Source organism: Hypomesus transpacificus, chromosome 10, assembly GCF_021917145.1.
Source record: "Hypomesus transpacificus isolate Combined female chromosome 10, fHypTra1, whole genome shotgun sequence".
Taxonomy (NCBI): Eukaryota; Metazoa; Chordata; class Actinopteri; order Osmeriformes; family Osmeridae; genus Hypomesus; species Hypomesus transpacificus.
In genome coordinates, this window is record NC_061069.1 from 2,453,820 (window position 1) to 2,480,748 (window position 26,929).

The window sequence follows — 26,929 nt, forward strand, 5'->3', positions numbered from 1 at the left end:
AATATACAGTTTATATTTACACTAATATTTCCACTGTACATTACAGTGTATTATATCATTTGAACAAACTATATAACCCTTTTTCCTTCCAAGGTTAGCTGTGTCAATTCACTGAGCAGTACTGTTGAGATAATGAGGAATTAAAAACACTGATTCACTTCTCATTAACTTAATGGCTGGGGAAACCATGATACACTGTAGACAAGGACCTTGAGGGGACAGTCCCAGTAAAGAATGATATGTTAACCTAGCCTGAGGCACATGTGAATCCACAGTCTTTATATGTCTCTCATTCATCATACTATTTATAGTCAAAACAAGTCTTTATCGGATGCATCCTGAATCCAGCTAATTGTTTGGGTATGTACAACTCCTACAAGGACTGAGGGGTCTTAGCTTGGACAGTATTTTCTGCTCCACTTCACGTTCAACTACTAAGAGTTGTAGAGAAGCAAATCCACATGCATATTACATAAGCTGGCAGGCACTCTTCCTTTAGGCCATATTGAGATACAATGACTCTCAATCTAGGAGTAAAGCATGCCGTTGCTTAAGACTTTATCATAAAAATGACCATCTCATTTAGGAATTTCAGCCTCTCTATCTATGCCTACGGCTGAAAAACAGACACCAAAATTGTCTCAAACCCCTAAATCATGAGTTCTTATTATCTAACGCACACTGATAATATTAGTCTAATCCATTATACATTCAGTAAAGGATTATTGAAGATCATTATTGTGCTCTCTTTGAGATTCTCGGTCTCACAAATCAATCAAATATTTATTGGAAATCTGAAGATAGATTGTATCCAATCACATAATAAGTACACCATTTACAGATGACTTGAAGCCTTCCTCTGTCCACAAAAACGTTTCTAAGGCAATATGGGTGGTTCAACACATGGCCAAACAATTTAAACAGCAGAAAACATATGTACATACAGTAAATACATTTTAAATCAAACACTGCAAACTTCACAACTTACATTTCAGATGAAGAATGTGTACAAATAAAGAAACAATGATTTGGTCAGTAAAGTTCAGTGGCAACAGGAAAACTTACAAGTAAACATGTCTCAGTTCTTTGGTGAATTTTAACAGATGGGTCAGTAGCTTTTACTATACATTTTAAAATAATACATCTTTGTGACAAGGTCAATGGATTTTTATGTTGAGGTTTGAGATATGCACCATAAAGAGTAGAAATGCAATTCTTAAGATGCACAAGAAAGTATTATGTAAAAAATTTTTAAAAATACTTTTAAATATATACATACATATGTCTGAAATTGCTTTGGGTGGCTTTACCTGAACACATAGTTCTCCATGAAATACTTTATTCTAACCAAAGTATAAAGAGCTCAAATACATCAATAATGTCAGATAAAATATAAAATACATTTGCTAATTACTGTAGACTTTACAGTAATGCTTATTTACAGATGATGTAATTGTATACATGTTCTAGCACTGTCTGTCTCCTTTCTAGTTTTCAAAATTTGGACCTACAGTAATAACATTCAAAGTGGTGGAACCTCCTAAAAAACTATAAATATCAGGATCACTGACATAGCAAAGATGGCAAAATTACTGATACCTTTAATATCCTCTGTCAAGAAAATTGATAATACCATATAATTTTACTGTTACAAACGATAACAAAAACATTTGGGTGTCGAGTTTGTCAGTTACAAATCACCAAGTGCAGTTAATTATTAAACACCTATAACTGAAATCCACTTGGGCACAATTGTGCATGTGATAAAGCTCAAAGACTCATTCATACTTGACTTGGCTGAATCTGTATGTAATTACTGTGCAACATTATTATATCATTAATACACACTCCAACTTAGTATTTTGTCAAAGGTATAGGTCAAGAGTCTGTAGTTTCAATGCCCATTGAGACCAAATAATGTTTCTGTGCCTACAGCATGTTTGCTAAATAAAATGTGGCTGCTAATTGAACCAAATTTCAATTTGAAGGAATTTTCTCTCTTTACCACATTCGCTCATTCAGGTAAGGTTTAGGTATTCAACTCGGGATTGGGATTAAGTATTAAAGTAATTTGTTTAGGGTTAGGCATTAATCTTGTGGGAAAAGTTAGTTATTAAGCTTGTGTGCTTGGTGTTGGAGTTAAACTTAGTTAAGCATTCTCGCACAGCAAACAAACAACTATTTTAATTCATCAACATATGGATGGTAACATCTCTGTCTCATCCACATGCAATATAACTTGTTATAAAATGTTTTGCAGAATAGTGTTTTTCTTGAGTTAGTGGGCTGGATTAGGTCAAACATGTTAAAATCAAATGTTTTGTCATGTTGTCTTGGCCGGCACAACCACAAACATTATTCCTGCAAGTATTCATAAATTATGCATCTCTTAAAAAATTCAGCACATTTGAAAGGTCCAATTATATGGGTAAACACAGTTTCTTCCTGTGGAGTGTCTTCTACCAATCTCTCGTGAATTTATAGTCAAAAACAGTCGAAAGGCGTGTCCTACTAATTCTCAAAGCTAGATATTGTTTTCAGAACAGCCCTGTTTGTTTAAATGGATGGATCTTAACATTGCCATGAAGTGGGTCAGGAGGTGGAGAACACCCAGGCTTGTAGCTGTCGTTACCAGCTGTGCTTGGCATGTTGACCTGGCCAGGCAAGCATTAAGGAAGCCAAATGGAGCTCACCATCATCTAGCACTTGCCTCCTGGACAACCCACATAGTATTGATGCTGATTAAGGGCACAACACCAGTATCCACAAGAGTTAAGGACTGACAGATTGAATATAGATCAGTTGTAACTTGCTCTTGGCTTTAACTGCTTTGGATCTATTCAGTTTTGAGTATGTTAATATGCACACGATAATTATATTACTGGGTCTAATAACATGAATTAATAGTTTGCTTAACTCAATAATAATATTTTTTCTGATAATATAAAGTGAGCAGCAAAAGGTGTTTCCCGACTATATTATTACTCCTGGCCATAATTACTTTAACATCTGATTATTATTGTGCGTGTAAACATACTCACTGATCTATGTTCTCACTCAGACAATAACACCAAACAGTGAAATGTTTGGTGAAATGTTTTGGAATCACAGTTCAATCTCTACATTTGCATACAACATAAAATGAGAAAATAAACCATTTTTATAACAACTTTGATTTGTGGCTTCTCATCCACAAAATACAACCTTCAGGAGTTCACATGGAAAGACACAAGTACAGTACATATAACGAAGATAAACATCAGAGCTTGGTGTTCCAACCAGAAGTAACTGAAAACATCCCCACAGTCGGAGGACTCGTGGGGTGAAATTGTCATTGAACAAATGTAGCAGCCTTGTCAAAACACACTAGGCCTATACAATTTCAGAGGCTGCAGAAGTAATTCAAAAATGAGTGTTTTTACTAATTCGAAAATTTGTTCAGTTCACAACCATCATGGAATGCGATTACGAGGAGCAATACTAGTCCTGCATAATTTCAGTCTCATCCTGGAGGCATCAAACGCTGAGAGGTTTTGCAACAGGAGCATAAAATGAATGGTCTCTTTTGCTTCTACTATCTCATGGTGGACATTTAAAGCGCAGATGCATTTAACTACAAAAGCACAACCTGATACAATGAAACATGAAAGAAAAAAAACAATCAAACTAACAGTAAATATTTGTGTCTTGTTTGTTTAAATAAAGGTCTGGTCTTACAAATGGAACTGAATTCTCCTGACTTGTGGCAGACAAGGGTCTTATCTTCCTCCAAGCAATCTATCTCTGTATGCAATTGTTCATAAATTAATAGATGTTCATGGAATGGTCCTCTGGTGTAGAATTATTTCTCTGGTCCTGTCAGATGACAGAAGATTTGGGGATCCTTCTTGAGGTTATTGGGCGACTCCCAAGATCACACAGCAGTGGTCTGCTTAATGCTGTGGAAACTGATCCTTGTAGGAGAAGTGGGGATGGACATGGCCCGTGCCACTCTCACTCGGAGGGCATGGTTGTCCTGCCAACGGTGCCATCTTTTCCTGGCCGCAGAGCGCACCTAGAGGAGAGGAGAATAGATTGCAAAAAAACATGTAGCATTTAGATCAGATAGCATTTGTAATAGCTGATATTCTGAAGACATAACCGAGTATAGGGGTATAACGTTTAGCTGTAATCGTCAGTATTTCTAGTGCAGTAGACTTCAATGAATTTCTCTTCTTTTTACAAGAGTGAAAAAAGGCTGCTCTAGTTTTATGAGAAAGCAGCAAAGGAGATGATTATTTTGTCATAATTACAGAGCGACTCATAACTCTTCTTGTGGCATGTACAGATTTCAAACAGTTTGGCTTGAACATGCTGCCATTATTTTCATTGAAGAGACTGAGATCCAAAGCCTCTCTATCACATTCAACACCCTTAATTGGACTGTGATGCTTCAGTCTTGCTGAGGGAAGGGTAAATCACAAGCCATACAGTATTACAGTCAGTAGCTTATCCCTCCCCATGAAATTGCTCATAAATCATAAGTGTACTCAATTCAGAAGTCATCCATTGTATGTCACATTCACATAAAAATGACCTGTCTAGAAATACAGTAGTCTAGTTTGTTACCAGATTTTTTTTCCTAATGTTGTTTAGATATGCATAAATAACAAACATAACAGTAATACTGTTTTGGACTCACCTCCCCATTCAGAAAGCAATAAAACACTGAAACGAAAAACCCCTGCAAAAAAACAGACAGACAACTGTTTTCAGAACGCACAGTGTAAAATGAACCGTTTCAATACCGTATCCCTATCAGGTTAATACCATGGAAGACTGCAAAACAGATGTTGAGATTTAACCAACATATTACTATACTTTCCTCTCTGAGCTGATAACATATCACTGCTGTCATACTAAAGGAATTGGGGTTATCCACCTACTCAGTCCCACAATTCCGAAGGGAATAATTGCAGAATTTGATGCCCAGTGAGCAGAGCACACGCCTACATGTCTACTGTGCAGCATGTGAGGAACAATGAAGCAGTCAAGGCCAGACTGACTAAACCTGTATCTTCCTCCATGCAGAAGAAAACCAGAGGGTCGAGCCAGATGGTACAGCACATAAAACAAGAAATAATCACTCTATTTGATTTTATTCTCAATGCAAGACAAGTCACTAACCGGGTGAAGGTATGATCTTACCTGAAATGACTGTAGAAAGGAATTGAAATAAATAAAAACTATTTGTGAAATGTCATCCTCCCCAGGATTCACAAAGAAGAGCATGTAGGTTATCCCCAGCAGAGGCAGCAACACTAGGGTCGCTTTCACCGCTTTTCTGGGAGGAGAAAAGGAACACACACCATTTCACAACACTTCAAGTTCAGTTGTTAAATGACAATATGAAGTACATCAAAGGTTACGTTTAGCTACGTCGCACTGAAAAGACTAGAAAAGCTCAAATTTGAAACCTTTTAGAGAGTGATAATAAGATTTTCCATAGGTCTGTGGAACTTTTGAGCTCGAGTCCAGAGAGGCTCACATTTGACCCCCTTAATAAGGACAGGACTTGTGCATAATGTATATATTGACAGAGCTGACACTGAATACATTTTAATTAAACTTTCTATGAACTACTTTCATCGATGGTAAACTAGAATGGCACACAACGTGGTCATCAGGGCCTACTCACCTGTACTGTATTGTTTCTGATGTGGTGGACGCTCTTAATTTGGTCATAAGTATTCTTACTATGTTGAAGAGGAAAACGAAGTTTATCTAGAAAAGGATGCAGACAGAAGAGCTCAAATTACTGACTCATAAAGGTGTATTTTTTCCAGCATAAGGCATGTTTGGGTGAATGTCATATAGGAAATGTTTCAATTCATGGGGGAAAGTGAATCAATTGCTACATAGTATAAACAAAGGAATTGTAAAGAGCTGTGTTTTCATACAGCTTCCTACCAGGAGAACAAGGATAACTGGTCCTTGATAGATGTAGTCAATATACTTTCCAGGTTCTTTCCCAAACCAGCATCTGTTGAAATTCATCAGTACAGTATTTTACTTGCTTTTTTCTTAATTCTCTAGTTGAAAATATGATAATAGTTCCTAGTTTTTATGTCAGACTCGAAACAGTTAACTTACTGTTCATTTTCATTGTACAGCTTCCCAATGGCCCAAGCTACAATTATAGGACACGGAATACCTGCCAGAGAAAAAGAAGGGCAAGTCATACACAGTGGTGCTATGTAACTGAGATTAGTTGGTGACAATTCTGTACTTGCTCATTTTCCATACGGATTTAAACAAAGATGACTTTGGTTTTTGAATACTTATTTAGCGAGGCCATTTTGTCAGAGCCATTTTGGTATTTTTTTCTGCTAAAAACTTCAGAAGGAACGTAACAGGCGGAGAGAATATATGCATAACCACTGCTTCTGCAGCTGGAGCAGAGTTTGGGTTGAGTGACTTGCTCAAGGACATGACAAAAGCTGTCGATTGTTTAGGAGCAACATACTTAAGACCAGAGTCTCCTTCTCTTCAAAGCAATTATACATGTAGCTGGGCCTCACTTTGGAAAAGAAAGGCCAGTCAAAATATTAACATCTTTCTAAAGGAATGTGCTCTTAATTAACATTCAGTCACCGAATTGATGAGTTAATGCAGATATTAAATGCATGAAATCAATTGTGGTCCGGTTCTTCTTTGATCTGGCTGTAGGAGTCGTGTTCTGGTCCCGGGTGTTTGACAGATTCAAACTGCTCCACTTCCTTCCAGTCCTAATGGATGCTAATTAGTAGTCTCTTAGGACTAATCTGAGGAAAGGCACTGATTAAATTACTCTCATTATGAGGTGAAGTGAACCTATTGGAGAGGTTCTCGGTTTTATTTTACTCATGTATTGTGTGTTGAGATCCAGAGTATAGCCATAACATATTTCCCATACATAAGCGATTACCATACTGAAAACACTCCACACTACAAAATGAGAAGATTTCTCTAAAAAGTCTGAAGAATAATGTTGTTTATTCCCAAAGTAAACAAATCAACTGCTGTTGTTGTAAAGTGGCTCATAATTTCAAAATTTTCTCTCTAGGTAAATTCCTTGTTATAAATTAATATCCAACAAGGTCAAACAACCATGAGGTCCTCACAGCCCATCAGACCAAAATCAGAAGAACTATCTACACCTCTGCAGGAGAATATTTAAATATGGGTCAGGATAGTTGCTGAAATGCAATGATACTGTTCAACCTCTGTAGATTACCACATAAGAATTTTTTTATCAACATGTTCTTGATTTCTTTTGTCAAAGAGCAGATCACTATCACATAACCTATATGAAGTGTTTCAAGTTTTTTCCAGGGAGGTTACATACATAAATTGGTAAAATAGCTCAGCAATGAATAAGGAAAACGATGAAAGCAAAGGACCATTCAAGCTTCTGACTGAAAGTGATAGACTATTTTGACTATAATATGCTTTCACTACTTCAATACTTCAACTCAGGGTGGGTATGGATAATTCATATGGTCAAGACTCAGGCCATCTACAACTGAACATACCAGCCACTAATTGAATCCAAAGGCAGAACTCTTGTATAACCTACAGTCCAATGCCATTCAATTTGTAAAAAGTCCACTGGTTTAATCATAGTAATGTGCGTTGAAGAAACTGAAAGGCTGCTCTATGGAATTACACAGTCACTCAAGCATGTCGGGCAATGCAGTATATAACCATAGGTGAGTAGGAGAGCACTGTACTATGGTAAATTAATAAATAGGAGTGGATTTCTTCGTTTCTCTGTTTTCCTTCTTTAACACAACCATCACAAGAACAACAGACTAATTGCATTTATGTCCAAACATCCAAATGTATTTCATAAGGAGGAAGGGGCTATCATTGAAAGGTTGTGAGAAGAAAATCCCAAGGTATAGTCACATAGCTTTAGTTTGTGTTTAATTTACATTTTTTTAGTGAACACCTGAATGCTGCGGGACGAGAATACATTTTAGCAACATTTTCTTTATTAATTGAGTCAGGGAACTTACAGTTCACTGTCCATTGCCTGATTGATGTGCTTTATAATGTTGCAACTGACTCCTAAGTCTGTTATGTTATCAAATCTTTTTTTTAATCCATGAATATGGAAGATCATACCAACAATGTATTCAATTCATTACTGCCAACAAAATCAATTACTGTTTACTTTTATGTAAATCATTTAAATGATAGTTACACAATTTGCTGTTAGAATTACTTAATATGAGAACAAGACTGACTGAGTTAAATGAATATCATAATGCCTGCCTTATGTTCCAAATTGTCAACAGACTGAACCCTCGATTGAGTAGTCTTGTTCCCATCTCCAGCCCCCAACATATATACCAAACGAGAATCAAACCACTCATATCAGGAAAATGTCGCAGACATGTGCGTTCCAATATGAGTGTTGTTTGCAGGGGGCCACAGATCTGGAACGGGATTGATGAAGGCCTCAAGGTGCTGACCTCTATCTCCAACTTCAAAAGACAACTAAAACATAATTTCTTATTAACCTATACCTAATATAAAAATAAATAAAATTACTGGGATGTATGTGTATGATTGAAGGTATGTAATATTATTATTATTATGTATGTACTTGTGCGTCATCTGTGGTATTGTGTATCCTATAGTCTGTACCAATACCCTTACATGAATCATCGTCCCCCTCCTATAAGCTTTCCTAGCTTCTTTGGGGGACCCTTTCACTCTACCCAATTGGTCTTGTACCCCAACTGTATTATTATTGTAATATTTGAAGTGGTATTGTGAATAAATCAAATCAAACAGGGACATTAAGAAATGTGTCAAATGTATTTACTTAACACTGGCCTGTTAGTTCTTATTGTTTAGTTGGGGTCAAGATGTAGAGTATGTGTTTTGACCCTTTCAGACACAATGCGGCAATGGCACCATGCTTTGAAATCCATTCTTTCCAGTGGGTTGCTGCATCGAGTTCTAGTTAGAAGTTGGGGTGCTGCGTGCTGTGATGAATTCCGGACTCTACTTTTTTTCTGGTATTTTACCTCGCACGACACCTAGTCAGTTGTGGTCTGAATCCAGCAGCGATCGCAACTCAAATCCTGGTCTGTCTGAAAAGGCTTATATTAAATTCATTAGGTAGGCTATTACAATAATTAACAAATGTTAGCACTCACACCATCCAATGAAAAGGAAGACCCATTTTCTGAGCTTGTCTGTAGAGTAAGTCATGACAATGGCTGTGTGAAGGTAGCATCCTTCAACAAACATCCAGAAGAAATTGGTCACCACAAAGTAATTATAGATTGTAGTAATAAGGCGACACCAGGGCTGTAAAAATATGAGGAGGGGGTGTGGGTGGGGGGGAGGTGAAGAGAAACATGAATGTTAGTGTAAAACAATAGTTTATATGCTAACAACTGATAAATGAGGTTTGGATATGTCAACAACACAGGCCATAACATGTTAACATATGCGTGCATTACACCCATTACGTAACTAAGGTTACCTCATTGCTCTCATGAATATTGTGGTCAATCAACTGAAGCAAAAACCACATGACGTTCCTTAAAATGAAGGTGGTTATCAAGTTCCAGTGGATTATGTTTCGAAGGCATCTTATACTCCTAGAAGTGATTTAGAAGCAACAAACAGCCATTTTTAGCATAATTTTACTTTCACAAAGTAAATGCAAAATAAAATATAATCTACTCAACTAAACTTCCATCCAAATTCTGTGTAGATTTCACTTTTACTGTAAAGCATTATTTTTAGCTGTCAGGCGATATGTTTGGCTAGTTTATATAACTTAAAGACAGTTTGAGAAAAAAAGGCAATGATAACATGCAACTTGCATACATTTCAGTCACTCTTTTGTAAGCAGTCCATTGGATTTATGAGGGAACTATTTTTGTACTTGCCTTAAGCATAAGAAGAGAATGAAGGCCACAACAAGAGCCCCCACAGAAATGCAATGACCTAGGTAGTTGATGATTAGAGCAATCTTATAATGCATTGGATATTTTCTCTGAAAAGTAAGATACAGGAACATTATAACAGCAATCACAAACTTATTTTCAAACTGGACAGAAAAACTCTGACCAGCATGACAATTTGTGATACTATTGTACATAGTAAAACATTTTCATATTACAGTAGCATACTTGTAGATGTGCCATAACATAAACAAAGGATATGTTGTGTTGAGTGTCAGGCTAAAAAGCTTTACTCCTATGTAGACAGATACTTTTTAAAGGGCGCAATCATACAAACCTTCTCCTCCAGAATGGGTTCACAACTGGAGTAATTGCTCTTCAGTGCCCATGTCCCATTATCCATGCATTCTCTGTATGCATTTCCTGCAAAAGGGTGTAAAAAAAGATATAAAACAGCAAAGGCTAATTACTATCTTAAAAGGTGTTCATTACAGTTGTCTTCAGTAAGATCTACAAGTAAATTTAGCTTAAATTTAAGCTTCTTTGTTTTTCAAGTCTTACTCACAATAGTTGTGTTGCCCCTTCAGAGCAAAGTTTACCAGTTTATCCTATCTCTGTCACTTTAGAACTTTGCGGAAGGAAAATGCACATTCATAGAGGGGATTTGCAAAGCCTCTTATTCCTCCAGTTTATTTGCATATCTTTTAAAACCTCATGCAACAATTGACTTCTGACAGAATTCTTAAAGTTTTACCCACTTTTACATTCATGGTTCCCTCTTATCTATTCTTTTGGTGGTGCCACTTAGAACTGTTTTAATTAGATTTTTGGGGGAATCCGCTTTATTTCTGTATTTCATTAGGTCCGTTTCAAAAAGAAGGATTTGGAATCCGACCATTTGCAAAAGTTTCATAGCTTCTCCATACCGTATACTTCATAATAGTGAATTTCAAATATAACACCCATCTGTTAGACAGACAGCAACCCAGTTTCCCCAACTATTTTCTTTCTTCTGTAGTCCTGTCTTTGTATGAAAACCATTTTGTCTGAGTGCAGCCATTGCTGCTCACTTGAATGAGCAAAACATATTGTGTCCCCTGGTGAAGAGGTTAAGCAATCAATGACATTAAAGAGCACACAGAGCTAGCTCGTTTGACCTGCTGCCTCCAAACTGCCTGAACATGTTCATTGATCAGCTTCCAGAGGCCTTTAATACAGCTTCTGCAAAACAAAAGCTCTAGACAAGTCATGTAGGGATGCTAATACGTTTAGCACGGCTCAGAGACCTGCTGAATACATTCTGCTCTACTGGTTTTGGGAGAATTGGATTACTTCTAAGTCCCCCTTCAGAGTCATCCTCTACGGTTAGACTCATGAGAGTTGACCAAGTAAACATGGATAAGTCAGTGTTTTAGAGGACACTTTGATACCACAGTTTTACTTTAAATGGGCATAACAAATGTAACTAGAATACTGTAGCCAGGCCAATTCTTACTCATGTTTGGCGAAAGGATAGGGAGCAGGTTTTGAGGCTTGTGCCTGCGAGCTCTACCATCGAGGCAGCACTAACATGAAGCACTGGTGCAGGGAAAGAGTTCACATTTCTGACTAACCGTCTGTGGTTTACGCATGATAAAGCCACTTCATTCACATATCCATTTCTTTTTGCTTGAATCCTGCCATGGTGGTAGATGCTGTGAGTATAGGGTGAGAGAAATTGATTCCCCAAGTTACTTAAATTGTATAGTAAAATGCTGAAAGGGTGATGAACCCCACCTATTTGGACTTAATACTATGCTTCAGGAAATGAGAGAAATAGGGTGCCTTGTTTAGCAAGACTCTCACAAGGCATTTACAGTGGAAAACATAGTTTGATGCCTGTCCGTGCAATAAGTAAGGAAAACTGGCTGCGCCGTGATACATATCAAACACCCCCGCATCATACACCCACAACTCAACTGGAAGTATAGCTAGTGATCCTAAACATGTTGTTGATTATATTGAGTGACTTCAACACTTCAACTTTCGTAATACGCAAGGAAAAAAAAGAGAAATTAGAAAAACATTTCACCAGACCCTATCACACAGTTCCTTTATGCATCCTATAATATTGTATAGCATATAAATCTAAAATGACTGCCAGCAAAGTTCTGTGCATAGAACAGTTCACCTTTGAATTGAAGTCCTAGATGTAGACACGCTGCCAGGCTTCAGTAACACAGATGAAAGGCTTGAGGGATATCACATAAAAGTCACACACCTGAACCTGTCTTGCTTTCCAGACATTTCAAATAGAATTTTGTGACCTGGAAGACATAGACAAAACTAGGGAATATTATTGTACAGTGGATACCTCACATCTCTACAGGGCAAGGCATTTATTTGTAGAAACAGAAGAAATCAGGGCATTGCTGTCACTGTGATGGTGTTCCACACGTAGACATCAGAGGCTAAGTGAGGCTAAGAAGAAGTTTGTCTGAATCTAAAAGCCAAGAGGGTCAATCTGCATTCTCTGATATTTGAAAAAAGAAATGCTTCCGGTAGAGGATGACACAAATTAAATCTGTCAATGGCTTCTTTGATGTCCCTTTGGCAGCATACGCACTTTAATGTCAAAGAAGACGTTCTTTAAAGTAAAAAATAAATAATATTCTAAAACTGGTTGTTCCCATCCTTGATTGTGATTGGCTATATCGCGTTCCATGCCGTTGTAAAATCCAGCATAACCTCACAGGTTGTCCTCATAACATTCTTTAACACTCCATATTACTGCGCATCGAATATTTCAAATGGAAAAAGACGGCAAAGATGTCCATCTGGCTGTTGCGTGGCAACGATTTATATAGGAACTATACTTTGTAGTAGCGGAAGAATGACGGTTTATTATTAAACTATTTTGTTTCTAATTGTTTTTATTGATGAAACCATATCAAATATTTGTAGTAACAGTTTCAGAAAAGCAATAAGCCCCGCGAGTCCGTGGTTTACGCTGATTTTCTAAAACTGGTTGTTCCCGTCCTTGATTGTGATTGGCTATATCGCATTCCATGCCGTTGTAAAATCCAGCATAACTTCACAGGTTGTCCTCATAACATTCTTTAACATTACATATTACTGCGCATCGAATATTTCAAATTGAAAAAGACGGCAAAGAAGTCAGTCTGGCTGTTGCGTGGCAACGATTTATGTAGGAACTATACTTTGTAGTAGCGGAAGAATGACGGTTTATTATTAAACTATTTTGTTTCTAATTGTTTTTATTGATGAAACCAGACTGTTACTAAAACTGTTACTACAAACTATTTGTAGTAACAGTTTTAGAAAAGCAATAAGCCCCGCGAGTCCGTGGTTTACGCTGATTTTAGAACAGGTAAGGGGTTTATCGGCACTCTGCTTCGCGTCGTGCCTAACAACTCCCCTTACCTGTTCTAAAATCAGCGTAAACCACGGCCTCTTGGGGCTTATTGCTTAATTAGAACAGGTAAGGGGGTTTTCGGCACTCCGCTTCGCGTCGTGCCTAACTACTCCCCTTACCTGTTCTAAAATCAGCATAAACCACGGCCTCTTGGGGCTTATTGCTTAAATAATACAGACATGAAAACTAAGAGTTTGGTTTTTGTAACCGGTGTGAATCGGTATAACTCACTCCTCAAGTATATAACAAGCCACCCGCGTCAACAAAGAGCTAGCTTTTCGTTGGCGTAGCTGGTAGTGGTCACGTTTGGCAGGTAAGAGGTGGCGTGTTCGAGCCCAGCGAGTGGCGAACATCGCCCCGTATACCTATGACGGAGCGTGGCCACGTGTGTTACACATATCAGGGACCAAACTTTAATAAATAATTTTTCGACATTTCCAACGAGGCAATTCATTTTTATTATCTTTTAAAAATGAATCTCCAGAACAAGCAAACCAATACATATTTTACGTGTGTGTCATATTCTTTCAAATTATTTTTATGTTTTCATAATAACTGGATATTGACAAGCAAAGTTTTACAAAAGATAGTGATTCCATCCCAGCAGAATCTGATACAGACTGCCAGAGGTCCAGATCACTATACATTCATCACTGATACCTCAGTCCTGTCAACGCTACAGAGGCCACATCAAACCTTACAGTTCTGCCATGGCTCAAAATAGCTTAGCTTGAGTTCCAGACATTTCACTGAAGGTGCCAAATATATTCTGAAACTGTACTAGAAAGTTCTGTACTGTCTAGAAAGAACCAAATGATTCGGAAGTGAAATTGACTGGATTGTCAATCCAATTATTACAACATGATGCAGGAGACTGAAATCTGACTTTACTGCAATGCAACATTTTCAAAAAGCATTTGATGGAATTACTACATGTTAAGATTAAATATCTTCGGAAAGAAATGGAGTGGAATGCATTTGTTAATGCTAATGCAGTGCGCAGCATAGCATTGCGCATATTTTTTTCCACTGTCATTTTAGTATGGAGTAGTTCCCACACCTCCCTGCTTGGCAGGTTGCCCATCCTTGGGCAATGACTCGGGTCAGTCTAATCTGAAACAAACTGAGCAGAAAGCAAGGACTGTCCCACAGTCTACTACTAGACTGCTAATGTAGTGACCTCAAGCCACCGTGTCAAAGTGACCATAAATAAAATAAATTTAAAAAATGTAAAATAAATAAAAACTGACCATAAATGCAATCTGACCAAGAGTCCTCTGGTATTCTTATTACTATTTGACTACTTTATGCTCCTGGAATTCCACTACTGGATTGCAATGAAAACATATTTGACTGGTTTTCACTGGCTTTGACTAGATGGCCGCAGGCTTAATAACTAAGGTTTCCTCACTTTTATTTAGGAAGAAAAGAGGATAAGTCGTCATCCTAACCTAGATAGATGTGCTAATATCTGAGACATGGTAGAAAAGACACATGCCTCAATGACTGCAACACAGACAGTCACATTCACTATGCCTGGCAGCAGTTCCTGATGGAGAAATTACTTAATTAGTGGATAATAATCATAAAATGATTTTACAGGTAAATAAATAGTCAATTAAATAGATATCATCATATAAATTCTATCTCGGTTAGGGATGGGAGGATTTAGGAATGCATGCATGGATAAAAACATGAGGGTATTAATACAACACATCTCCTAGACATTTTCTAATTAGCCCAGTTAAAGACTTAAATGTCTTGTAGAAGAGTGGGTGCTATTTACAATGTAATCATGCATTATAATAATAAACATAATCCAGCACTTTATGAAGAGCAAATATTATCCAATGGAGGGCAACTACTGTTAACGCCTGTTTACCGACTTAGAATTGACAGATGGATGCAACTCCCTCACAAGCCTGAAATTCCAGCTACATAGTTTACATGTGGGCATGTTGCTCCACATAGAAAGCCAGAAAATCTATCTTAAAATGAATAAGAGAGTGAATGAATTAGAGATGCTGCTCATTCTGCTTTAATTAGTGTAAAATGTGACAGGACCACTGTAGTAACCTGGAAAACACTATCACGCCATTTTGTTGTCATTCAGGTCTTTGAGTGATTACGCTAAATAGATAAGCATTGCAGGGTCATCACAGGCTAATTACGTGACCTTGCTTAAAAATAAACTGCACAACATTTAGATATTTATTTTGATTCCATTATTATATATATATTTTGGTGAATGCACTGAAAAAGGATATGGATTCAGATGATGGGGAAAATGGGGGATGTTCCAGAGTGAACCTGCAAATCCCTTAGCCACTAACATACCTACCTTGTGTCAATTGTGGCAGTGAATGAGAATCATGTGAAGCCAGTTTCCCCTTCTCAGATGGGACTATCAACTAGACTTTTGGTCCAGTTCTAAAGGTCAGATTTTGATGCCACACAATCACGCTGACAAATTTCCAGAAAAGGAAACTCATTTAGATTCCTCCAAGCAAAAACAAGGACAGTAGACTTAAGTATAAATTCTAATATTGGCTTCAAAAACTGAATAAGTGTAGTATAAAATTGTTTGCTATGTCAGTCTGAATCTACAATTAAAATCATCCAGTGACACTAAGCCATAACATTTAGAACGAGAAGAGACATTTAGAACGAGAAGATTTCCTTCAGGAGTAAGGAATAAGAAAGCACACCTCACAAATGACCTACTTTCCTCTCGTGAACACTGGGCTAGTGGTGGTGTCATAAAAATTAAATGCTTCCTTGTGGAAGTGTGTCTGATTGGTTTGTGTGTGTGTTTGTGTGTGGGTGTGCGTGTGTGTGTGTGTGTGTGTGTGTGTGTGTGTGTGTGTGTGTGTGTGTGTGTGTGTGTGAGTGAATAAAGCATGCATAGCATTGAGCATTCGGCAAGTGTAAGTCACCCTTCAGCTTAACAAAGATGATCATATTCTTTTTTCATTTGTTCTGACTTTAAATAACATTTAAAAACAAAGTAGACACTTCTAAATGAAAACATATGTAAATCACTTTTGTTCTTTCTGATACATGTGCACTGACTGTAAAATTGGCCTCTGGAGAATACCAAAGCCATCTAAAACCCTACTGTAATGCATACAGTCCTCAGCTTCATATTGGGCCGGGAAATATATTGAATATTAGCGGTAATATGGCAATAATTTTGACGATGTACAATTTGAAAATATCGTGAATATCGAATGTAAAATTCAATTATTTTCCTTGTGTTGCTTGTGTTTTAAGATCACTGTCTGGCTCCTCTGTGTTCACACACACACACACAGACTCACAAAGAGCATGTGCACAAACTGAAATTTGCACTCGCACAGGCACTCTCTTTTGCTCTCTTTTTGTCCTGTTACATGAGTACCTCTGCATGAATTGTTCCATGTGAGGTCCACTTTGTCAAGTTGGAAGTAACATGTTATGGCAACTGCTTAAATTTGCACTACACATTTTGTACTTTGTAACAATAGCTGTTTTATGTAAATGGTTTTTGTAGTTTTCTAATGGAGGAAAAAGAAAATCATGTTTTTTTATTATTTAAGGCCAGACACCACAGGTTAATAGGGTATTTTTTTTTACTAATAGATATCCCCATTAAACTTCCCAAATTGATTACTTATATTAAGACAATGTTTTTTTGCATTACAAGTTTTCTGAATATTTAAGGTAGATATGCAAATTATATGCAAATGAGGCGCAATATACTTAAATATGCACACATTTCCAGAACTGAAATCTGAACATTGGTTAAAGCTAGGTAAACACTTTTAGTGTCCTTTTGTTGATACTTTTAATACAAAGTTTTTTACAGAGGACATTTTTGATATCTCTTTTTATCACTTCAGAAATCAGAAAATACTCTCAACACTCATAAAAACTCGATTTTCGCCACTTTTTTCAAATAAAATGGCCGATAAATCAGGCTATGAAATATTTATAAACAAACCCTTCTGTAAACTCCTAGACAAAGTAAATAGGAATTTAAATAGAAAGTTTGATCTATGTAAGTACTACAGAAGTGGAGATTTCACGCTCAGAGCATGAGAAAAAACTCATTTTGAGAAAACGGCCTTTAAAAGATATGTGTTGTAAATTTTTATACAAATGTATTTCAAAGCACTATTTACAGACAAAATATCTCATCAAAACCTTAGCAACCACAACAGACAACATCCCAAACACATTAAAACTAAAAATTGAACCAGCATTGGCCTTTAACTGAACAGAACTATAGTCAAACACACGCACCCGCACAGACACACACTGCGACCAGAACTGCCACACTGGTTTGGTGGTTGTCGCATTTATATTTATTTGTTAGCATTTATGTCTGCAGCCTAGCTTTCCATGCCAGCTTCATATGTTGGACCCTCATCCCTTTCTTGCTGATGCCTTTTCACTTTTTTTGCAGTGCTCAGACACTTGCGCCTGTGCTTCATGCTGGTGGTGTAAGCCTCAGCTTTGGATATTCTGAACCGATCAGTTTCCCTCATGGCGTTAACTGTCACAACTGTGCTCTGAAGCCACAACCTCTCCATTACATTTAGCATGGCAGAGGCACCTTCATTAAAAGTGGAGATGGCCATACTGGCTGCTGCCTCAACCCTGCTTTTACCCACAAAAACCGTTTTTGGACACCGTGCCCATATAACAGAGTTGAGGCACTCGTTTGCATTTTGAGTGCCTCCATGCTGCATTCGCTGCAGCAGGCTGTCACTTGACATCCGGTGGTAGACTGGTAGAAGCTGCTTTCCCACCTCACGGGTTAAATAGTTCCCAGCATGCTGCTTGTGGCTACCAGGTGATTCCCCGTTCTCCTCTGCCTTCCTGTACCAACACCAGGAGGGATTGCACCTGGTGTGCAAGGGGTTATCATCTGTGGACATACAGTGGAGGAGACTTGCCCATATTGCTGCCTTCATCCCGTCTACTGAACCCTGGTTATTTATAATTGCCCCCCTGTAATAATTTTGCAAACTTTTGCATTTTTTTGCAGTTAGCTTTCCCAAACCCTTTCCTCCTAACTTTCCCTGTGCACTCAGCTTTCTTAGAGCTGTCCCCATTCGCTTGTGAGCATGATTGATACATTCTAATTTAACAATGTCATGCCCAGGGTATGGGTTCAGTGCAACCACCTCCCTAAATGCTGCACTATCCCCATCTGACAGCATCTCTGTGTACCGCACCTGGTGGCGATTCACCGACCTCGCCCACATCCTCTTAGCGGACTCCTGCTCCATTGCCTTACTTGACCCTGTGAAGTTCTTAGCACAGTCATTGTGAGTGTTCTTCCAACTGTCAAACTCCTGCTCTGTAATTTTTTTTTCTTGCTTGGCATTTTCTTTTAGAGCACAAGCATGGCAGTATGAGGATAGGACCTCATAATCTATTACTAGCCCCGAAAGGAGGTCAATGCAAACACCAATGCCATAATGAGAGGTGAAGCCTCTTTTTTGCCAGGTTCCATCAAAAGACACGCTGATGTTAATGACTGCATCTTCATCCTCCCTCAGCAACTCTGCCACTTCTGGGTCAACATCTGCATAAGCCTGTCTGATCTGCTCCCTGGTCCTGTGCAGTGACTCCAGCCCTCTCTCAATTTCTGCCACTAAAATCAAATGTTTAGTGTATTACTTACTGTTCATTTGGACAAGTGTTATTGTTAAAGTTATGTTTTTGCCACTAAAGTAAAACAAATTATGTGTATTGGTGAGCTATATTATCTAAATATTGTCCACTCTGATATTAAAAGGAAAAGGCTGTGGGGTTTACTGTAAAACTTACTAAATAACACATGAATTATATACTTTATTCATCTGTAAAACAAATTGATGAAGGCTACAGTGGAGCTGTGTGGTTGGTGGGGGATACAACAATGCCTCCTTTCATTAGTAATTGACTTTGTCCAAAGTGCCACATTGTTTTCCACCAGTGAGAGAGATGCATTCCTTTTCCCCTACCACTTTAAGTCTCAGCCCTGTTTCCATAGCCTACCTGTCACTCTCTTGTCGTGTTTCTGATAAGTTTTCAAATGAAGAGCAGGTATCCCTAACACTTTGCTTATTTTCTTGAGCGCAGCATACCCCAACCCTAACTCGTGCGCTAAGAGCACCATTCGCACATTCACGTCAAAGGCAACGTCGTTTCTCGTTCCGTCTTGAAGACGCGTTGATGTGTAAATACTTTTGCGGTACCCATCTCTTTCGCACAGACTGCACTCCAGAAGTAAACTGCTACAAAAGCCTTGATTTTGCGGATCAATATTAATTTTAAGCCCTGTCCCTGCACAATTAGGACAAATTAATCCCTTGACCAGTTCATTCAAACGCGCCACATGAACTATCAGCCACTGCTGTGAGGCGCGTTGTTCACCGCTATCTAACTCTTTTCCTATCGATAATTTTCGCATGGATGCGCTTTGTGAAGGAACTTGATAGTCTTCTTCATTAGACTGTTTAGCCTTTTGTCTGGCAAGTGACAATTGTTGTCTTCTTTTCTTGGTAGTTTTTGTTCGCGCTTCTTTCGGCATTTTGAGATTTAAAAGGTCCCACTGACAGCTAAACCAGGAAGCGTCAGCGCACATCACGTGATGCATTTGAACGAATCAAGTTATCATAAATCGACTCCAGCCAATGGGATTTCTTGATTTGGTCTAACCCCCCGTTTGTACTTTCACGATTGGTTGCTGATACAAAGGAAATTACCATGTTTGGATCGGATAACATTGTGCAGGAGAAAGAGAGCTTTACAACGATACCACGACTGTCATGGTGAAGCAAACGGTCGCGGTACTATATGTTACGTTAGAATGCTAACTTTTGCTGAATTTTGGTGAAATCCACAGGCACAACAAGACAAAGTGCAGTAGAATAAACACTTTAAAATATATTTTGAACGTTTTCTTTCTACTAGTTTGAAAATAGACATGTTGAGGAAGCAAAATAGCTAAGAAAATCAAAATTGACCAGTATACGAAAAACTCCTATTTTTGCCTGCCGTGTCTCGCCTTAAATGCAAACGCAAACATATCAAGATATATATCGAATATCGTAAACATTTTGACAATATCGAGATATACATTTTTTTTTACATATCGTCCAGCCCTAGGTTCATATACCTCGAGGGGGCTTTAGTTATGCTCAGTGAAACATTAAAGCTCACTGTTTGACAACATTACCTTGTGTCAAGTCTAAGTGTTAGGGGAAAAGAGTAGCTTTGAAGAGATAAGCTTTTTAGTGTCACAACAATGTGCACAAAGCAAACCCACTATGTTAACACAGTGGAAAAACTGTAAGTGAGCTTGGTCTTCCTCATAATTTTTTTTAAAAACCATGCAGTGTCAGGTGGCTGAGCAGTTAGGGAATCGGGCTAGTAATCTGAAGGTTGCCAGTTTGATTCCTGGCCGTGCAAAATGACGTTGTGCCCTTGGGCAAGGCACTTCACCTTACTTGCCTCGGGGGAATGTCCCTGTATTTACTGTAAGTCGCTCTGGATAAGAATGTCTGCTAAATGACTAAATGTAAATGTATTTGAAGACCTGCTACTACATGAATATGTTACATAAAAAGATTTCCATGATCATTATCAAAGAAATCTGAAATATCTTTAAGTTCCTGAACACTGTACAATCCAGCCTATAAAAAATATTGAATCCCCTTTTACATCATCCTACAGTACTATCAAGAGTAACCAGGTTAATGGACCCCCTTCACTATAGACTGTGGGTGAAGAGGTGGATTTAGTGTGGACACTACTCTTGGCTTGAGCAGTCTTAGTTTGCTTTGAAAGAAGATAAAAAGCTACAATCCATTTGCTAGTATTTCCTACATACCTCATTTAATTCATGCCACAACTGATCACAAAGACCTTTGGCACGTTGTGGATTTTGTGAGGATTACACCCACGCTACCGCCCCTCACAGCCCCTGTTTCCTGTTTAGGGGATGGATTGGGATGGATGTTGAGATGTTTGGGACCTACATGCCATCTTCTACACTGTCATGTGTTGGGTATGGGTTGTGGATGCCAACATGATTAACAAACGGATCAGGAAGACTGACTCTACTGGGGACAAACCTTGGCACCCTGGAGGAAATGGCAGACACAACGACACTTTCCAAACTGCTGGACAATGCTTCCCTCCCCCTCCACGACATGGTTGTGGAAAAGCAGAGTACATTTGCCAAACGGATCAACCTACTGTGTCAATTAACCCACTGTGTCACAAGGGACACTAGCAAGTCCTTCCTGCCAGCAACTATTAGACTATATAATGCCTCACGGTGAACACTAGCAGTGCTGGAGGAAAAGCGCTCAGGTCACCTTAACCATTATTCTACCTCAGCTGTACCACTCAGGACACACATCTTTAACTGTGTTGACAGCCTACTGTGTTTTTACTGTCTTTGCACCGTTTGTACTTGGGTGTGTTGTACTCTCATCAAGCTTTCGATTCATGTATATTCACACTCATCTGTACCAGATAATTGCTTGGTACTTCATCAGTTGTGAATACTGTAGGTACTTGTCTTTAACTAGAGCATAATTTAACTTAACTGAACACTTCTGTAAGGCCCAAGGAGATGACTCAAGTAGCTATGTATTTAGCTTGCTATACAGCTTTACACCTGACTCAAAACAGCTCTCATCTGTCAACTCAGTCAGCTTGCTAACTGAGATGGATAGACAACTACTCCATAATTACTGTCTAATTTGACTTCGATTAAGTTACCTTTCCCACCATATACATCTTGTATTAGTTAGCCCATGTTGCGTAACTGTGGGGTATGGCAGGGGTCAGCATGTGCTAGTTAGATCATTAGCTACTATTTTTGATTAAAGCAAGAAAACCACAGAAACACCAGCAGATGTACTTTGTTTGATAAAATAATTTAAATTGTTGCATGTAACGGTGCCACCTCATGTTTGGCGGCAACTAAATACTCCAACTTACATTAGACATTACTTAATTAGTGAGAGATTGCTCTGGAGCTATGTTTTTAAACATACAAAGCACAAAAATACATCATAGACATTTTACAAAGTGAGAATAAGTACATTCTATATAATAGCCTACCCAGTAGTACATGATGTCTGAAGTACATTATCATTTTATGTTAGACTCTTACATGTTAATCATATGCACCTTCCTGCCACAGTAAATTCCTTGTTTGTGTGAACTTGAATGTAATCATGTTCTTAGTACTTATATGTTATGTTATGCCAGGTTGCTTGCGTTGTCTTGTCCCAAGAATGTCAGTGCCCAGTCTGACCTTGTGTTGTTCTGTACACCTGACAATAAAAAACTTGAAACTACTGTGCTGTAACAAGTGTAGTACCTGTATGCTGTAAAAACCTTTATGCATTGGTAGAGTTAGGGTTGGGGAGGTAATCAAAAAAGTATTTTTGTGTGAGGTTTCACAACACTAAATTACAATATGAAATGTTTATATGAAATAGGGCTGAACACAAGTCTTGTTAACTGCTCCCTAGCGACATGCAAATACAGCTAAACGTCCTTTATGTGACAAGGCTGTATAAAGTTTTTCAGTTGTTACTAGTAAACCTATAAAGAATACACATGCAAACCAAGTAAATCTGATCAAAAGGATCAAAGAGCTTCTCCCAGTTCATGATGTCAAAAAGCAAAAGCCCCACTTTGGCGTATTGCAGGATTTTTTGTATGATCAGCAACATGGTGGATATGACCTGTGTTAAAGGTTTTAAATGAAAGGGTCGGACACAGATTACTCCCACTACAAGTAAAATCATGTAAACCTCCAGTTTCCATGTTCTTAAAGGGTTTAAACATTCTCTACAACTACTAAATAAAACACAACAGCAGACAACAGCTATCAAATCAATATCTCTCAATAAAAAACATTATTACTTGTATCAAGCTCTCACCATCTCTTCCAGAGGGTGGGTTGTAAATTGTCGATGTTGTGGCTTTCATTTCCTGTAAAATTGTTGTTCAGATCCAGATCATCTCTGACCGAATTGATGGCCACAAAAAAAAAGAAAAAAAGAAACTCTTTTGATGCAGCTTCCCCACTACACTCGAAATGCACTGAAGAAAGGCCACCATTTTGAGTTACAGATGCAAATTGTCTTGTGTATGTTGTCTGAAGCTTTAGTTGAAGTAAATGCTGTTAATTTGAGGGCATGGCAAAAATAATTGTCAGCAGCAGTGGCATCAAAGTGGGGGGAAAAGTGGGACTGACTACCAGGGCCCCAATGGGCTAGGGCCTTGAAAAACTTGAAATGAAAATAGTTTGAATGAAGGAACAGACATAAACAAAATGGGGAGGGGAAAGGGGCCCCAATTGCAATCTATTCATGGTACCCAAAATTCTTAGTGACACCCTTGTTGGCCGATAAATCTTGGTATAGCATGAATTATCTATGTTAACTACCTGTAAAGAGAGCCTTGGAGAACAAATAGTGTTTACACTTTAAGTCATGTTGACTGGGCATTAAGCTGGTCTGATTTTCAAGGCATGAAAAGATACATACTTCTGGTTATATATTAATAATACTTAGAACAGAAAGTAATAACGTAACTTAATCACACTACTCTTACTTACTATTACTTATAAGTAATAACTCATATATTACTTTTTTGAGTAACTTCCCCCAACACTGCTCAGGACAACAGATCACAAAGGTCACTAGTGTTTTGTGATCATTGTTGTTGTAAGGATTTTTTGTATGTTGTTGTGTTCTATTTTTATAGAACGCACTAAAGTAGTCCAATCAAAACATTTCAGAACAGAAGTAAAAAAAAGAACTGGACCCAGTTTTCAGTCCACACTGGAAATGTTTTACAACTTGTTTTACAGAACAATTTTAAAGCAAGTTGACAACATTGTTTTAGGGTAGGTATATTGTGCATCTACAGTATATCAGATAAGAAGATTTAAACAGGTTTTAAACAGGTATGTGACTATAGATCTCATAAGAACTGTTCATCTACTGAACCTACTCTCAGTCAAACTTGCAATAATGCTTAAGCAATAACACAGACTGTGAGTGTTAACCAAGCATAGCTGTATTATACCTGTTTAATACCATTGGGCACTAAACAAGTCACATATGAGGGATATCTTGAGATCGTAATGAGAACATTAACAATATATGCACACAAAAAATGCATGCATATACAGTGCCCTCCAAAAGTATTGGAACAGTGAGGCGAATTCCTTTATTTTTGCTGTAGACTGAAAACATTTGGGCTTGACATCAAATAATGAACGTGAGACCAGAGATCAACGTTTCAGCTTTTATTTCCAGGTATTTACATCAGGATCTGATGCACAACTAAGAAAATATCACATTTTGTTTGAATCCACCCATTTGTCATGTGAGCAAAAGTATTGGAACAGATATACTTAAAACATATTTAAGTGAATAAGACTTAATATTTAGTTGCAAATCCTTTGCTTTCAATAACTGCAGCAAGTCTGTGACCCATTGACGTCACCAAACTTTTGCATTCTTCCTTTTTGATGCTTTCCCAGGCTTTCACTGCAGCCTCTTTCAGTTGTTGTTTGTTTTGTGGGGTTCCTCCCTTCAGTCTCCTCTTAAGCAGGTAAAATGCATGCTCTATAGTTTAAGTCTGGAGATTGACTTGGCCAGTCTAATACCTTCCATTTCTTGCCCCTGATGAACTCCTTTGTTGTTTTGGCAGTGTGTTTTGGGTCGTTATCTTGCTGCATGATGAAGGCTCTGCCAATCAGTTTGGTTGCATCTTTCCTTAAATTGGCAGACAAAATGTTTCTGTAGACTTCCGAGTTCATTTTGCTGCTGCCATCATGTGTTACATCCTCAATGAAGATTAATGAGCCCGTCCTAGAAGAAGCCATGCAAGCCCAAGCCATGACATTACCTCCACCGTGTTTCACAGATGAGCTTGTGTGTTTGGGATCATGAGCAGTTCCTTTCTTTCTCCAAACTTTAGCCTTTCCATCACTTTGGTAAAAGTTAATCTTTGTCTCATCAGTCCATAAAACTTTGTCCCAGAATTTTTGAGGTTCATCTCTGTACTTTTTGGCAAATTCCAGCCTGGCCTTCCTATTCTTCTTGCTAATGAGTGGTTTGCATCTTCTGGTGTAGCCCTTGTACTTTTGTTCATGAAGTCTTCTGCGAACAGTAGATAGTGATACCTTCACTCCTGCCATCTGGAGGTTGTTGATGATCTCACTAACAGTTGTTTTAGGGTCTTTCTTTACAGCTCTCACAATGTTTCTGTCATCAACTGCTGATGTTTTCCTTGGTCTACCTGTTCGACGTCTGTTACTTAGTACACCAGTAGTTTTCTTCTTCTTCAGGACATTCCAAATGGTTGTACTGGCTATGGCCAATGTTTCTGCAATGGCTCTGATTGATTTTCCATCTTCTCTAAGACTCACAATTGCTTGTTTTTCACCCAAAGACAGCGCTCCGGTTTTCATGTTGTTTTCACCTCTGAATACAGTCTGCATAGACAAAACCTATCTTACCCAATCTGAACCTGAGTGTAGACATTCAGTGGTATTTATTGATTGAATAATGTATGTAATAGGACACACCTGGGCAACAAAACACACCTGTCAGTCATATGTTCCAATACTTTTGCTCACGTGACAAATGGGTGGGTTCGAACAAAAAGGTGATATTTTCTAATTTGTGCATCAGATCCTGATGTAAATACCTGGAAATAAAAGCTGAAACGTTGATCTCTGGTTTCACATTCATCGTTTGATGTCAAGCCCAAATGTTTTCAGTCTACAGCAAAAATAAAGGAATTGGCCTCACTGTTCCAATACTTTTGGAGGGCACTGTACTTTCATTTAACTTGCATTTAACCATAAGTGTCAGATTGGCTACATTATCTTTATGGGCTCCCTGCATAAATACAGGTTATTAAAATATGTTTGATTTGTGGTAAACACTAACCTGGCTGCCAGCCCAACTTAACCCCGCCCATAAAAACATTTGTGTGGTCGGGAAGTTGGATCTGGGGTCCCGCGGTTGAGGTATAAACTAGGTCCGAATAGGTGCTGTTAGGACCAATGAAATTGTCAGGGCGGCCTTCATAAGATGATGGACAGATGATCAACAGTAACCTAATTAACCACGTCACCAAAGAGCGATTTGGTTGAATTCGTTTTCAACAAACAACATATTACGTTGCTGTGATTGGTTGTAGGTCTATCCAATTGAACGAAGAGGCATTTGTTTCATGAGTTCGGTTGAAACACGCCCCATACTCACAGCCCAACGGAGAGTTCTCAGACTTATATTCTGAATAGAATTATTCTGAATAGAATTATGAGTATGACAACGTCAAGCTAGGTAAACACAGTTAAATACTGAAAATGTTATGGTGTTCCTTACAGTGGTTTACAGAGTATAAAGGAGGCAAGTCTTCCAAATACCCACCCAGTGACAACAGCTCAATGGCAACAAAAATCGAATTGTGACTTGTTGTTTTGCTTAAGTGTCACGGTATAGTTTAAATGGTTGCTATTTTACACCTACAGTATTGT

At 38.2% G+C, this 26,929-nt stretch overlaps 1 protein-coding gene across 2 annotated transcripts in view; it reads right to left on the reverse strand.

The window, feature by feature from the left end:
* Positions 1-793: 793 nt before the first annotated feature.
* LOC124473178 (corticotropin-releasing factor receptor 2) overlaps positions 794-26,929 on the reverse strand; it is a 38,543-nt gene continuing 12,407 nt past the window's right edge. For both annotated transcript variants that reach the window (XM_047028489.1, XM_047028491.1), the window contains 10 exons: positions 10,288-10,373; positions 9,936-10,042; positions 9,524-9,641; positions 9,192-9,345; positions 6,133-6,193; positions 5,950-6,022; positions 5,678-5,763; positions 5,188-5,323; positions 4,682-4,723; positions 794-4,054 (listed from right to left, as the gene is read on the reverse strand). In XM_047028489.1, the coding sequence (XP_046884445.1) occupies positions 3,914-4,054; positions 4,682-4,723; positions 5,188-5,323; positions 5,678-5,763; positions 5,950-6,022; positions 6,133-6,193; positions 9,192-9,345; positions 9,524-9,641; positions 9,936-10,042; positions 10,288-10,373 (1,004 nt within the window). In that variant the 3' untranslated portion in view covers positions 794-3,913. The remainder of the gene's footprint in view (positions 4,055-4,681; positions 4,724-5,187; positions 5,324-5,677; positions 5,764-5,949; positions 6,023-6,132; positions 6,194-9,191; positions 9,346-9,523; positions 9,642-9,935; positions 10,043-10,287; positions 10,374-26,929) is intronic.